Genomic DNA, 16,687 nt, shown 5'->3' on the forward strand with positions numbered 1-16,687 from the left:
GGCGGATAATTTGAAGCAGCGGACTCGGGTGAAGTTTGAGCTCATCTCTACACTACACTGACCTGGGTCGCCAGTAGCAAACAATGGAGCGTGCTCTGCTGGACAAACTAAGTAATTACACCATTCAGAAGCATTTAATCTGCGTTATATGTTCTGTAAAAAAAAATTTCATATCGGTGGCATATTCGCTGATACCGATATATCGGCGACAGGCCGATATAATATCGGCCAAACGATATATCGGTCGGGCTCTAATCTAGAGGGACCACATATAGTTTCAACAAACACAAACAAGTCTGTGTCAGCAGCCATATTTCGGAGGCTGCTTCGATTTACATTGTATTTTTTGCCTTTAGCTGGCAAACATATTGTAAGAGTTTAAAAACGATTATACTGTAAATGTTTATTGTTTATATCATTGTGCACATTCATCATGTTTATTTCAGCAGAGTTTCTATATCCATCAACCTTTCTCACGTTAACACAAACACCTCTCTCTCACACACAAACAATTTTGATGGCAAGACTCCATTCGCTCTTATTAGTGCCAATAGTCATTATATATGAACACATTTTCATTAAAAACCTTTTACTCCAACTCTGACAACTGACAATGAACCGCAATGTTTTGACGAACACGCTTACTTCTCTATCTCTCTCTTTTTAATGCATCGATATCTAATGCTGTTGCCATGCCGATTATGAAACACCATGACAACAAGGTCAATATAGTCAGCAAAGCAGCACACAGCAAACACACAACAGGGGCAACATTCATCAATTTAACATTTTCTAACAGACAGGACAACACATCATGTGAACATCAATTATGGAGGAAGCAAACACAACCATATGACTATGTCAAGAGACTCTAAAATCCAGTGAAATAGCAGAAGTAGGACTAAATGTGAAGGCATTCAAGTAAGATGTAATATACAGTAGATTCAAGAGCCTAAATAGACTTTTACTATGTGGGCCAATGCTCATTTTATTGGCCTTTTTATTAATTTATTAAAAAATAAAAATAATGCAATAAAAATTTTTTACATACAATTACTGTTTTTAATTTGTTTGTTTTTTATTAAAATTCATTTGAATATTATTGGGGGGTAAAAATGGAAAGTTAAAAATGTCAGGTTGCTACAACTGCAATTATAAAAATTATAAAACATAAATAAATAAATAAAATTCACACATACAATTACTGTTTTTAATTTGTTTTTTTTTAATTAAAATTCATTTGAATATTATTGGGGGGTAAAAATGGAAAGTTAAAAATGTCAGGTTGCTACAACTGCCCTGATATCATAATGAAGAAAATTTTATTTTCATTATTTATTATTACAATTATTATTAAGACTCATATTATTTATAGTTAATTTAGCAAATTTGTTTTCCAATAACCATCCAATACTCTCACCTCAATTTAAGACGTTTTCTGCATATTTTCCACCAAAATTAACACATAATTTGTGAAAAATTATTTCTGCTAATCAACAAAAGAATCAATCTAAAAGTTGCATTACATTGAACCAAATTAAAGACTGTGAGTGACATATTCTGTGCATTAATTCCTGAATCACTTGAAAACAGATTTTACAGCATTTTTGATCAACATAATGGAAAGGTTTGGCAGATCTTCATGTGCTGAAACAATTTTCTTTCAAAAATATATTTTGGATGAACATCCCTTCCACATTTCCTGCTTTTATGCGTCAAATAACATCGGTGTTAATATTTGTCATTTCTTTTTCTCTTGCCTCTCTAGACAATGAGCAGCAGTTCTCTCCAAGAGAAATTCCTGCCCTTAGAAACCTCAGTTCTAAAAGAAACAACAGAAGACAGAACAGCTTGGACTTTTTTAAACAAACTTCAGCAAATATAGTCACAGAAAGAGGAGCCAGCAGGGCCAGATGAGAAGCTTAATACATCCTTTAGATGGAACTGACTGGTAGTTTAGTACATCCGCTGCTCTCTAGAGCTGAACGGTCTTCATTCAGGCCCAATTTCTCACTATCAATTTTCACATGAGCCTTTTATTCTGTTCCAATCTCTGCAGCAGCTCCTTAAATTGGCCCAAGTCACTAGCAGAAATGTCCAAGAGTGATGACTGAGTAAAGGTTTTTGAAAAGGAATTTGTCACGTTTTGGAGGGTACGGTAGATATTTGGCACTATCAGCGTGATTATTTTGGCCGGAAAAAGAGAGAAAACAGGGGAGAACACGAACTTAATCCAGGCATGAGGAACCACCCTTAAACAAAAAGATCAGAGGAGTTGGAGCATGTTTTGACTAGAGAGCACAAGTCATGGAAAATATTTAGCACTCTCAACATAATTCACTAATTACAAGAAATTAGGTTAAAGATTCTTCAGGTTAGCTGATTGCAATATTCTATATACAAATGTTCACACTTGTCTACAGTACACTGTGGTCAGAGTCATTGCCATTAATTGTCCACTATCAAGCTAATGGGAAAGGATCATGATTTTCCACTTTATATCAGAATGATAGATATTTAATGGAGCCAATATATACAGCATGTGCTTGAGAAAATGTTGATATAAAACCCTTAATTTATTGAAATGACTCATCCTTGTTTACATGCACAGACTTTTTTCTTTCAGTCTGAATCAATTAAATTTGATCTTTCGTACAGTTTTTTTTTTTTTTCAAACTATATTCTCAGATCAGGTTTATTTTTCTTTAGGTGAAGGTTTCTCATTCTGTTAGAAAAATTACTAACTTAAAGTCAAATTACTTTTAAAATAGCTTTCTTATAATAAAATTACTTTTACAAAAGGCAAAATTAACCAGGAAACTCATAAAACAATACAAGTTCAGCAACACTAAGAATAGCATGATATCCAGGTACCGCCTAACTTCATACAAAAACCCTTGGGGCAGATGAGGCTCACCTTATGTGAAGATGAAGATGAGATCTGACAGTCACCAGAGCCAATTTGTACCAAAGCTCACACTGAAAACTGATGCAAGGTTTTGAGCTCCATGTGCATTTGGTTCAGAGGATATTGGAATGGCAATTTGGCTTTCATATCATATGTTTCACAAAATGGCAAAACTAGGGTCAACTAATAAAAAATTTAATAAAACTAGAATAAATAAATAAATAAATACACAAGATATCACAACATTGTAAAGTATTTAAAATACTTTTAAAGAAATGTATTTAAAATTTCTGTTTCAAGTTATATATCCGGTATATATATATATATATATCAACCATGCATGTCACTTCTGCAGGCTGCATCTTACTCTGTGAGATAAAGTGTCACTCTTTTCACAGCTTTTGCCGGCTCTTTTTCTAGCAAAAACTCATTATTAAATGAAAGCTTTAAGTGAAGACCTGATTATTTCAGGGGCCTTTTCACAAGTCCATTGTTTTTGAATTTCTGTGTTACTTTGGCTATATTTTCACACAAAACAATAATTTTTTGTTCTTCTTGTATACCACAAATATTTTAACATCCTTAAATCAAGATACATTTCGCCTACTATAAAACCTGTTTTCCTTTTTTTTTAAATAAAAAAATTAATAAAAATACCTCCGGGTTTACATTTACCGTAATAGGCCTAATATATATATATATATATATACATCTTAAGAGTTAACATTATTGAGCTGCATATCACAGGGATTAGAATATTATTCTTCCAGCAAAGCTTTTATGATTTTACTTTATCTTGTGTATTACCGGTATATATAAACTACTTTTGTATTTGATGTTATTTTGAATTTATAGATAACAGCCATTATTTTACTGAATGAAATTTCTTTCATTCAGTTTTTATATTGTTAAAAAAAATCCTCTGCAAAACAATCCCAGAGAGCAAATGATGCCACAAATGAATTCCAGACAGCAAAGTTACAGGTCCACTCAAGTAATGTTTCCCTCATTAAAAAAAGTTTTTAATATAAGGAACGGAAAAGTATATAATGGAATAGTATATAGTAATAGTTATGAAAACGTTTTTAAATGTCCAAGACGACAGCCATATCGGTCAGGATAACATTAAAAACATGACTGAGTGCATCTTTAATTTTTGACACTGTAGAAAAACAAACAAAAAAAGAGGGACGGTTAAAGACAGAGAAAGCAAGAGCTGATGAGAAGCTAAAGAAGCAAGGAAGTGGGATGAAAGTGAGAAGTTGAAAAATTACATGAAATAGAGATGATATGGTCTCACTAAATTCTCTGTTCTTATCACCCAAGACTGTCGCTTGTGGCTCTGACATGTCAAGCTAGACTCCGCTCAACTAAAGACCCAGGCTGACAGAGATTCCTGACAAGCAGTTATTTATTTCTGCTTGCTCTCTCTGGGGAGGGTGGAGGAGAACAGAGGTATTATTAGCAACGTTCATCCACAATATCGATCCTGAAGCTTGGGTCTTACAGCTGAAGACATGTAAAATAGGTTTTAGATCTGTGTCAAGATGAGCATCTTAAACTCAATCTGAAAATATGTATTATTCATTACAATGATTAAACAGATAGTCTCGCCCCAAACTCACGCTATTGGTTGAGCCATAGCTGCTGTGTCAGGCTAGTCAGGATGTTCATACAGAGCAAAAGTGTTTATACTTTTCATTGTTGACATGCTGTACATCTGCATGACATTTTAAACTGGGAGAGGAAAGTATTTTAGCATTGAAAAATACACTTGAGCTTTTACAAGGGCAAATAATATCAACACACCGGGGAGAAAAAACATTGAGTGAGAGTTAAATAAAGGGCGACAGGCTTCACCTCATTAGCTGTAACTGTTCTTTTTTCATAATTGATCTCATCCATCCACCCCTTCAACACTTGTTCCCACTCATCAACCATTTTATTACACTTTGACATGATGTTCCCATATAAGAGAGGACAGGATGCTTCAAAATAACTGCATGAATAGACTAAAGACAAAGCCCTCAACAGGCAGACATCCATCCATTTATCCACATGTCTCCGATCAAAATTAGAGAACAGGGAATCTGTTAGTGTTCACAGTAAATCTGCCATAATATGACATAATATGCCTGCTTTTGCTTGCGTTTTGCCTCAGATCCAATAGCTGGATTGTCCCTGTCCTTTCAAATAGACTGACTCTGCTGTATTTATGACGACCATAGATCATATCCCAGTTCGTCACCAGTTAAAAGACCCTCACCAACGACCCTCTGCTGACGTTAAATGAAATAAAAACTTGTGTGATTTATGTTAAGTGTTCCCACAATAACAACAACAACCAATCAGCATGTATCAAGGGGATCAGTGACAGATCGTGAGCTGGTGAATCGGCCGGCAGTAAAGGACTCATGAATCATGGGCTCAGCCTGTTATCACTACATCTACTGCTATATGCTGCATTAGTTCTCACAAAAAATGTCCAGGTCAAATTTCAACCCTAAATAAAAGAAAGACATTAAGGCATTATATTTTGCACATTAAACCTACTTTTAGGACCTTTAAGAATTAACTGTGACATTATTTTCCTGACACTTACAGATACCCCCAAATTATCATTACAACAATAATAATAATAACAATAAATCTCATTCCATTATTGTAATGTGAAAATAATAATAAAACAACTGCAAATGATAAGTTTTATAGAAATTAGGAATTGTGAAAGAAAATCTTATAGCAACATTTTATTGTTAAAAAACCTAAATGAATAAATGATAATCTGACCCACGACCTCATTTGCTACACAAACCTCAAAGTATGTGTATTTTAATTAAATATTAAAATTGTAATTAAATATTTCAAAATACAGTTTAATGACAAATAACAAATATCCTAATATTTTTTTCACCAACCATCTCTAGGTGTGGCAAACACCTAGTTAAAAAGTTACTTGTGTACTGTGTTTAAACATCATAGTAATATTTGTTCTGTTGTCTTTAATTGGTTCTTATTTAAGTATTGGTAAGTTATTTATATCTTATTTAATGGCAATCACCACTGAAAATAATAAGAATTCTAAAAAATTCAAAAGCAATGTTGGACACACTGCAATAATAAGAATTTAGGGGCACTTAAATGATACGAAAATAACATGTTAAATGTCAAAATATATATATTAATAAAAAAAAAAAAGTTCTATGGTCTAAAATTTTAAAATAGGCTTTAATTTTTTGCTAAATATAATTTTATTAATTTTCTTTTTTTTTTTTGTTATGGTCAAACCATGATGTAAAATAGAGCTTTGCAACATCCTAACTTTGTCATGATAATCCTAAAAACATAAATTACCTATACGCAATTAAGGTCAAGAAACATCAGGAAATACAACCGCTTAAAGTACTACAGTGTCATATTCACTGTCGATTGAATTAGTCGATTGCTGATTGGCTATAGTCTTGACTAATTAAATGCTATGCATAATATTCATAATATTTACATAATATTAAAACATTCCCTGATAACAAAAACTCAAACTATTGCTTAAGTTTTGTCTTTGGACAGACTAAATTAAAGGCCCAAAAATATCCGGCCGTAGTCTCTAGGGTCTAAAGCTTTTACAGGACCTTGACTGAGCTGCAGCACAGTTCTGAAGTGAGCTGACTGTTCAGAAAGACACAAGAAAAGCACATGCTGTAGAAGGAGACAGGCTGTCTCTCTGTCCATCACATCAGGCTCATATTACACATAAAAACACAACAAATGCAGGGATTCATGAGGGAGAGAGAGGCTTTCCCCACACAGTTAGATAGACAGGCTGCAAAAAGTCAAGATGAATTCTGAAACAGAGAGGCTATGAGTAATCCAACTCCTTTAGACACACAAAGATGCCTTAGAGTCTGAGCCAGAACTCTAGACTGAATTCTTCTTAGCCCTTGTTCCAACATCAGGAAATACAACCGCTTAAAGTACTACAGTGTCATATTCAACCAAATACAGATTATTCACATGATCAATAATTAGTCGATTGCTGATTGGCTATAGTCTTGACTAATTAAATGCTATGCATAATATTCATAATATTTACATAATATTAAAACATTCCCTGATAACAAAAACTCAAACTATTGCTTAAGTTTTGTCTTTGGACAGACTAAATTAAAGGCCCAAAAATATCCGGCCGTAGTCTCTAGGGTCTAAAGCTTTTACAGGACCTTGACTGAGCTGCAGCACAGTTCTGAAGTGAGCTGACTGTTCAGAAAGACACAAGAAAAGCACATGCTGTAGAAGGAGACAGGCTGTCTCTCTGTCCATCACATCAGGCTCATATTACACATAAAAACACAACAAATGCAGGGATTCATGAGGGAGAGAGAGGCTTTCCCCACACAGTTAGATAGACAGGCTGCAAAAAGTCAAGATGAATTCTGAAACAGAGAGGCTATGAGTAATCCAACTCCTTTAGACACACAAAGATGCCTTAGAGTCTGAGCCAGAACTCTAGACTGAATTCTTCTTAGCCCTTGTTCCATTGATTGTTTCAGAAAGCTGCCAATATACCCCAGACACTCTAGTGAGACAGAAGCGGCTCTGAGGTCTCTTAAATACGACACTCACAATATTGGCTCAAACATGAGATCACAAATCAAATCTAAAACAGCAGTATGACTCAAATTCATGGCACAACATCAAGAATGGCCCCATGGCCAGTGTGAGAAAGATAGGGGCAGCTGACCTGTCCATTTGTCCTATCCGGCTAATGCTTTAATGTCACACTACATCTTTTGTTTGAAATTCTGATGTATTTTTATACCTTACAAACATTCTTCTGATATGTACTAAACATTGTTATTGAACATTGTTATTGTAATGATTTAAATATGTCACCAAGGGGAAGTTACCAAGGGACCGAGATTGCAAGAAATTGCGAGAATGGCCTATGATTAGGGCTGCACGATAAATATCGCACGATATTTAATGCGCATCTCGCTATGATAAAGAGCATCAGTTAGCATGGGTTGAAAGGTATAAACAAATCGATAATGTTTCACGTAATATCATATATTGTTTCAGGACAAACATGAATAGATTTTAAATAAAACGTGTTGCTAAAAAAGTTATTCAACACACATTTGTTGGAGAACTACTGGCGCAAACCAGCAGAAAAAGAAAAATGGATACTGATGGATAAACAAGAGTAAAATCTGAAAACAGCATGTTTTAGACTTTGCTGGAATTGCTGGAGAATGTAAGTTTTTCTCGATAACAGTCCCGATAACTGTCCCGCACATCTGGAAGTGTGTTTGCATATGTGGTCAGCTGGGTCCTACCTTAACAGCTGAAGTGACCCCATCCTCAGTGGTGCTCTGCCCATTCTGAAAGAAAAATAGAAAGAGATTTCTGTATATATGTATATCCAGTACTAGTTTGGTTACAACAACTTATTCTTTACTACTTTCCATAATTAAGAATGATAGTCATCAAAAATATGAAACAACGCAAATGGAAGTATGAAAATTTTACAGTAACCACAAAACTTCATGAGGTGCCATGTGGGATTTGTTTTAAATGGTTTAATTTTTCTTCAACATCATGTTTAACTCCATTAATTTGTTAAACTCCATTTAGTTGTATGCAAAATAATTGCAATCCCTTAGCCTTCAGAGTAGTGTACATAAACATGGTTCAGGAATGCTTACAGCTGGATCCTCTGGCTTATTATCGTGAGAACTGCCACAGCACGAGTGTGCGCATGTGTGCTGGCATGTACTTGAAGGCTCACAGCTGCTGTGGTGTCAAAATCATATAAGCGTGTTATGCCTAGATGACATAATCAACGGCTCCCGGGGCATTTAAACAGGCTTGATTCCTTATATACACTCACATACACACTTTCTTTCTGTGAATGTGCTGGAGCATCTGTTCTGCCCACAAGCTTCAGATGTAATTCCATAACATAGATTTCACTGTACAGCACTAATAAAATACCTTTTTATAATTTATGCATTGTTTATACCTTACCTTCACTAGGTTAGTAATTAATTAGGTTTTGAAGATTTTACATTGACTGTACACTTAAAACATAAATTGACAATTATTATTTTTTATGGAACATTGCAAAATATTGTTTTCTTATCCAGCTGTGCAAGTTTTTTCAAATAAATCTGTTTTTAATGGTCTTAAAGAGTCTGAAATATACAACAAAATTAATTTTCTACAGTCCATACAATTAGTGCATTTGCTATTATGGTTCAAGATGGTATGGTATAGTATGGTTCTGAAAGAAAATACAAAATAACTTTGCATAATTCTTTAATATTTAATGAGGTAGGTTATTATTGGTTGACTGTTGCTAACAGCTAACAAAAAGAACAAAAGAAACTTTAGCCAAGGTTTTAAGCAAAGAAACTTTAGCCAAGGTTTTAAGCGCAAAAACGCACACAGAGGACTAAAAATAAGACAACATTAAGTCCCTTTAAAAAAAAAAAAACTCTTCAGGTGAGAGAGCAAACCACAACCCATCCAGAATCAAAACACATGTAAAATACATGTAAATTCTGTAAAAAACATGTAGACTGCACTTCCTCATGCTATTTCCCCAACATTTCTCCCTTATGAGAAGCATTCACCTGCATGACGGCCAGTTTATCACAACTAAACAAACAATTACTTCATTTATTTCTTAATGCACACACAGTGAAGTTCTGTCAGTCTCTATTCCTTACAAACATTTAAACACTTAAAGACAAAGACAGAATGTGTGTACTGTTTATTCATTTTCTAAATATGTAGAATTACCAGGATGGCCGACTGATTTCTGCAGTTCAAATCATGAATTCTCTCATGAACCGCCAGAAAAACCCACAATCACATCCTGCACAGGCTTTTGCTTTCAATTTCATTCAATACAGAACCTTGAGCAAGAAGAGAAGGAAATGAAAGAGACAAAAATAAAAAGAATTGAAGGAAGGAAGAAAACACTTCTAGCTGCTCAGAGAAAAACATATAACGGACAAAGATCAAGGATTCCTCACATGCAAAGTCAGAGCCTTATTCATTTATGCTGAATTCGGATCGATTCACTCAAGTGTTCTCAAAGTTATGAAGACTCATCTTAGAAAAGCTCCGGTTTACCGTCAATGCCACTTTTGACGACACAGAGGTCCAAGTAAAGAAGTTTCCTTGGTAACTGGAAAGACCTTCAGACATTTGTCTCTAAATTGTGAAGTGAGACTTCTGGGCCATCCACAAACACTTAAAAAAATACTTATAAAATACATTTATAAAAAATACACATAAAAAAAAAAAAATAATAATACACCATCCACAATCGTATTGCACAAACCCAAACAACCAAAATTTTACCAAACAAACAAAAAAGTCCTAAATGGCTACAAATAACTTTGCTTCATAAGACCTCAATATCATAAGGACTAACGGCTACTAATTTTGTGTTGCCTGTATATGCTTTTTTGACTCTCAGTGACGGCAGCCGTGCCATCCACAAACACTTAAAAAAATACTTATAAAATACATTTATAAAAAATACACTTATAAAAAAATAAATAAAAAAAAATACACCATCCACAATCGTATTGCACAAACCCAAACAACCAAAATTTTACCAAACAAACAAAAAAGTCCTAAATGGCTACAAATAACTTTGCTTCATAAGACCTCAATATCATAAGGACTAACGGCTACTAATTTTGTGTTGCCTGTATATGCTTTTTTGACTCTCAAAGTGACGGCAGCCGTGTACTTGCATTTTATGAAACACCAAGGACCATGGTTTCAGCTAAATATCTTCACTGTTTAACTGCATTAAAAAAAATCTTGTATGGCCTGAGGGCGAGTAAATTAACAGCAAATTTGGGTAAACTATTCCTTTAAAAATGAAGTGCGTAATTTTTTTGATGTTATAATACTTGATTATAAATATAAATTATAATCTACAACTTATCTAAAGTAAGTTTTTCTCATCAAAAAAAACAAAAAAAAACAGACAGTATCAAAACATTGTTTGAGCGTCACGACCAATGGCATAAGTTTGGAGCAAGACTATCTACCAAACAATGGAAGATATTATTTTTGCAATTTTGTTTTATGACACTCTTGGCACAGAAATTAAACACTTCAGCTTGAATATATAAGCTCGATTAAACAAGAACTGATATGCACTTACATAAATCTGTGTCTGTAATAAAACCGATAAAGAAAATATGAGCTGTGCTTAATTAACACTGCACTCATTTAACACATACAACACTTTGATGAATCCTAGTTCTTGAAATCTTCATATAAGATATAGGCTACATTTGATAGATTGTGTTTTGTAGCAGCTCTCTCCAGGAAGAGAACAACAAAGAATTATTACCTAAATTTACTTGAAATGTGAAAATGAGATGTGCACAAAAATAAAATGAGACATGCACAAAAATAAAACAAATTGATGATATTTCAAAACCGAAACTCATAAAATATCAGCAAAGCATAAGTACATGTCTAAAGTATGTGTTTCCTTTCAGATTATTATCTCAGGAGGTTAAAGGGGCAAATGGAATAGAACTGAAAATTCAGCACTATTTCTGGTTTTCTAGAAAGACAAACCCAAATTATTATTGACATAATGAAGAAAACAGACACACACATGCACACAAAGATCAAGAAGCTGGAGTGGATGTAAAATGCATGAGAAAACTAAAGTAAAAACTAGTGGTCGACCGATATTGTTTTTTTGACAGCTGATGGCGATATCTTAGAAAGCCTATTATATATATATATATATATATATATATATATGTGTGTGCGTGTGTGTGCGTGCGTGCGTGCGTGCGTGTGTTTGTATGTGCGCATGTGAAAAACTGATAATAAAGTGGCAGAAAAAAGATATTAATTTATTTTCATATACAGGGCTGTACAGTACGACATATTGTGTGTGCGTGCGTATGTGTGCGTGTGTGTGGATGTATGTATATATATACAGTGGTGTGAAAAAGTGTTGGCCCCCTTCCTGATTTCTTATTTTTTGTGTTTACTTGTGTTATCTTTGACTAATATTTAAATGTGTTTGATGATCTGAAACATTAAAGTGTGACAAACATGCAAAAAAATAAGAAATCAGGAAGGGGGCCAACACTTTTTCACATATATATATATATAAACATAAAGCCTGAATTTTACATACAGCAAACAGTGAAAATGACATGAATATGACAGTGGGTAAATGGATAAAGCGCAGCATAGTTTGAAATCACAAGTTTAAAGTTTGTCGATTGTGCATCTCCAGTGAAGCTGAACTCTTCTCCTGGCTGCATACAATTCGCACAGACCGACCGTCACGCAGAGTACACACAATCATGCACACTTAACAAGATCTCACAGCTGGATTTGACTAAGTCTAAGGTTTGTGAAACTAAATGTTTATTACACATTCAAAGATTTGTTTAAATGATAGAAATGCGTATTGGCTGAATGCTAAAGGCAAACGAGAAAGTATTATAATATTTGCCTTTCTATTAAAGTGACGTGACCTGTGGCCAAGTATGGTGACCCATACTCGACAAATGCAATAAAAACATCGGTATCGGTACTCGGTATCGGCAAATACCAAAAATAGAAGTATCGGTATCGGGCGAGTACTGGAAAAAGTGGTATCGGTGCATCCCTAATATAAAGGCAATCATTGTATACCTTTTAATTCCTTTGTTTAACAGTTTTATCTGATTATTAGACAGACTTCTATCCGTATTAGACCAAGTGTGCCGCACAAGTCCTGAAAAGTGAAGCCAAAATGTTTTGATGGCCCCCAGGTGGCTGGATCCAGTATTGGTCATAAACCCCACCCTCTCCATGTAATCTAATGGGACGTGAGACAAATAAACAATGAAATTAACCTTCAAATGAATTTATTTTATGTAGCTTTTATCATGTTGATGTAAGTTCAACTGTTCTTTTTTTAAAGTTTGGTTATTCACTTCGCTCACTACAGTGCAGACTCTGGTCCCAAATCAGCGCAATATGTCAGCTCCATATTGAGACACTGGCGGCTTCACTTTTCTACAGTGGAAGAGAGTGAAGATGCATCATCCATCTTTTTTTACAGTCTATGTATTAGACAGAACTGTTAAACGGCGACAGCAAACAATAAAGAGAGCGAATGTGAGCGCTGTGTGCGCAGGCGCTGCCGTTTTCAGCGCCGTCAAAATAAAAGTCCCGCCTCCAACACAACAGAAAAATGTATTGGCCGATGCCGATATTTGAAAAATGCCAAATATTGGCAGATACATAGGCCTTGGCGATGTATCGGTCGACCACTAGTAAAAACACAACATAACAGATCAGGGCCGCTGGTCACATGTGGCCCTGAAACTCTTTTCCTGACAACGTGATGCAAATGAAAGTGCTAAAAGAGCCGTCTGCAAAAAATTAACAACATCTCTCTCATAATGAGACCCTGTTACAGAAATAGCATGCAAGTAATTGGGACCAAACTGTTCCTTAAAGAGGTGAGAAGAAGTGTGCGTGAGTGTGTGTTTGAGAGAGAGAGAGAGGGAAAAAGAGATGTGAATGGAATTAAAAGACTTGGATTTTAAGTGACTTGGCCATTCATGAAACAAGTGCATAACAGTAGATAGAGTTGCAAAAAAGTGCAAATAATAAAACCCACCACATAATAACAGACTTCTCTTTTAAGAGGAAAGGAAAAGGATTGTTAAGGTAAACAGTTTGCCCATCCAAACTATTGTAGTGCAAATTCATTGGCTACTTGGAAGAAGCTAGTCAAATCAGGCAGATGCAAAATGGGATATTTTGTGTGGCGTGTTCATCCTCAAAAAGCAAAAAAAAAATAAATAAATAAATAAAAATAATAATAATAATTAAATAAAAGTTCCCTTAAATCTGGTTTGTAATGACCACAATGTGTTTTGTGGTTTGAATTAATGGCTGTCATGAGCATGAAACCATCAAATTTCAACAGACCTTTAGAAAAGCCAATTTCCCTATTCAGTGTCATGCTAATGGTTGATGCCATTAATGGATTTCAATGTTTGATTTTAAAGACATTTTTGTTTCGACCTTTGTATGAAAAAACTATTTTTGTGCCAAATTGGGTCACCACTTGATGTCCAATGAAAAGCTTGTTCCTTAAGTGAAACTAATTTAGAACCAATGGTTTTAAGAAAACCTACAGTGTATTACAGCCCACTGATGAAGGGCTTCATTTTTTAGTACTTCGCTTTACTTGTATATGGAATATTTATAACATAACCACTAACTAAACAACCTTAAAGAAAGTACATACCTTCTACGGATGCTTGTCATATATATATATATATATATATTATATGACAAATATGCATCCATACATTTTCATCTTCAGACGTTTTCATGGTTAAAGATGAAAATGTATCGATGCATATTTGTCATTTAAACAGAACTTAGGCCATTGTTGATCATTCAGTGTATCTGTAAAAAAAAAAACATTTACTGATAAGATGATAATAATGCCACTAAAAACAATATAAAAGGTCTCTCTTTGTGTAAGAGAAACTGTGAGTGCTCTCAGCTAAGCAACGGCGAGGCGGGCACCTAAACACAAGAGTTTACGGTGCATCAAATATGCTGCGCTGCATTGAGATGAATTGAAATAGTGTGCTTTAAAGATGGCGAGCGAAACTCTCAAGCACTCAGTCAGAGAGTGGCCTAATATTAATCCAGTCAAACATAAACTCTGCAGCACCCTTAGACTGAAGAAAACTCATCTTGACTATAGTTGAAGAAAAGAAACTCATTTTTTCTAGCCCTGAAGGAACCAATATCAAAAGTCAGACCTGTCCCTATGTGTGACTCACGACTGGCAGATAAAGTGGGAGTTGAGTTTCTAGATCCTTCTGAAGTCCCAGAGTAGGTCATACCTTTCAGCAGGAGGAACATGCAACTAGGCCATTATGAAATCTCACCTTTAACCTACAGATCAGGTGATGCCGTTGACTGGGACACACCGGTGATATCGGAAGAAGAGAGAGTAAATGACCAATTTAGGGGAAAGCAATGTAAAAGTTAAAAATAAATAAATATATAAAGGAAGGAAATATATATGTATATAAAAGGGAAAAATGATAAATGAACGAAAGTAAATAAACATTTCAATAGATAAAAAAAAAAAACAGCATGAATCAGAAATGTCAACTTGATGATTCAGGCATTTGACATGCACACAAAACATTTGTGTCTATTTCATTGTCAAACCTGACAAGTGTGTAAGGCTGCATGGTAAGCAGTTATACGAGACTGAACAACTATGAATGTGACACATCAAAGACGAAGGTCTGACAGAATATGTGTGCCCTGGTTAAAGAAAAGAAACAGACAGCAGGAGTGATGGGGAAGAAGAAAAGGTAGACAGAGAAATAAAGGGAAAGGAAGACAAAGAAATCACAGATGAATCAAATCATGAATGAAACCCCAAACGAATCATTAAAACTCTGTGATGAATTAAAGATAAATGTTTAATACTTTCAAAGAGTGAGACTCTTTGTGTGACTGGTGTTCACAGGTGGCAGGGATTTAAAAGAGATGACAGGAGGAAATTCGGCTTTTAATTCAGATTTCCGGATCACATCATCTCCATATTCCTGGCCATCATGCGCTGCTATGCCTTCTCATGTTTCAAACCCCTGCACGCACTGACAGCTGAGACCGGAAACACACAGTTTGAAAATCTGATATTCCCCAGAAACATATGCTGGAAGCATGTAGCATTTACAAAGGAAATGCAAGAGCAAAAAAGCAAGTTGGACAAATCTGACTGAATTGGATTAATATTCTTTTAGAATATTCGTTTAGAACTCATGAAGGAAAATGAAAGCATCTAGAGCAGAGCATGTCTGATCAATGTACAAGAATCCAGCAACACAATGTTTGAATTCTGTTTTTTGGCTCCATCTCAGTTCATAACTCACAGTGAAACATAACCCCTCCCTGTTGAACAGACCGGGCCGACACACTTCCAGCAAATCTGGGAAGCTCCTGGGTTCACAGGAATAAATTTCCAGTGATGGAGCGAGAACAGAACTTGTGACTCCGAGAGCTCACAGAACGCCTGTCCTTAAATGGAAGCATACAGTCTTGAATGCTTTCCTTTGTTCTCCAACATCTAATCTCCAAAGGGTTGGAAGTCCTTGTTGAACAAGCTCCAGGTTCCATGTAACTGCAGGCTTTTGAAATAATGATACCAATCATCTTTGTGCAGTATGTATGATTACAAACACACATCATTGCTGAACCCCAGAGAGCACGGCAGCCAACAAAGAAGTGAACAGCAGGTGATTTGAACAAAACCTTACCAAAAAAGAATTAACTCGCACTCCTCCTGTAGCAAAAGGTTCGGATACAGAGTCCAAAATTAGCACTCGCCATGTAACAAATAAGACTTTGTTGATAAAATAAAACAGTTGCCAACCAGTCAATCTGTAACTACATAAGAAACTGCAATATAGCTAATACATGTCTAAAACTGAACTGTAACAATGTAATACTTGCATACATAGACTAAAGAAAACCTTTTACCCAGCTAATGCAACTTATTGATTATATGGATTTTTTTCTCCAGAACTTTATATGGCAGCAGATAAAAAGGCATCTTATAGTTCCACACAACGTGTGTTTGGAGGCCCTTTAAAGGGGTCATATGATGCTGCTAAAAAGAACATTATTTTGTGTATTTGGTGTAATGAAATGTGTTTATGCGGTTTAAGGTTCAAAAAACACATT

At 35.0% G+C, this 16,687-nt stretch overlaps 1 protein-coding gene across 5 annotated transcripts in view; it reads right to left on the reverse strand.

Annotated features, from left to right (window-relative positions):
- Nucleotides 1-16,687, reverse strand: part of LOC107711701 (ribosomal protein S6 kinase 2 alpha-like) — a 68,774-nt gene that overhangs the window by 45,227 nt on the left and 6,860 nt on the right. For all 5 annotated transcript variants that reach the window (XM_016516774.1, XM_016516751.1, XM_016516765.1 and 2 more), the window contains exon 2: nucleotides 8,242-8,286. In XM_016516774.1, coding sequence (XP_016372260.1) covers nucleotides 8,242-8,286 — 45 coding nt within the window. The remainder of the gene's footprint in view (nucleotides 1-8,241; nucleotides 8,287-16,687) is intronic.

The sequence above is a fragment of the Sinocyclocheilus rhinocerous genome, unplaced genomic scaffold (genome assembly GCF_001515625.1).
Source record: "Sinocyclocheilus rhinocerous isolate Xijiao unplaced genomic scaffold, SAMN03320098_v1.1 scaffold2117, whole genome shotgun sequence".
NCBI lineage: Eukaryota > Metazoa > Chordata > Actinopteri > Cypriniformes > Cyprinidae > Sinocyclocheilus > Sinocyclocheilus rhinocerous.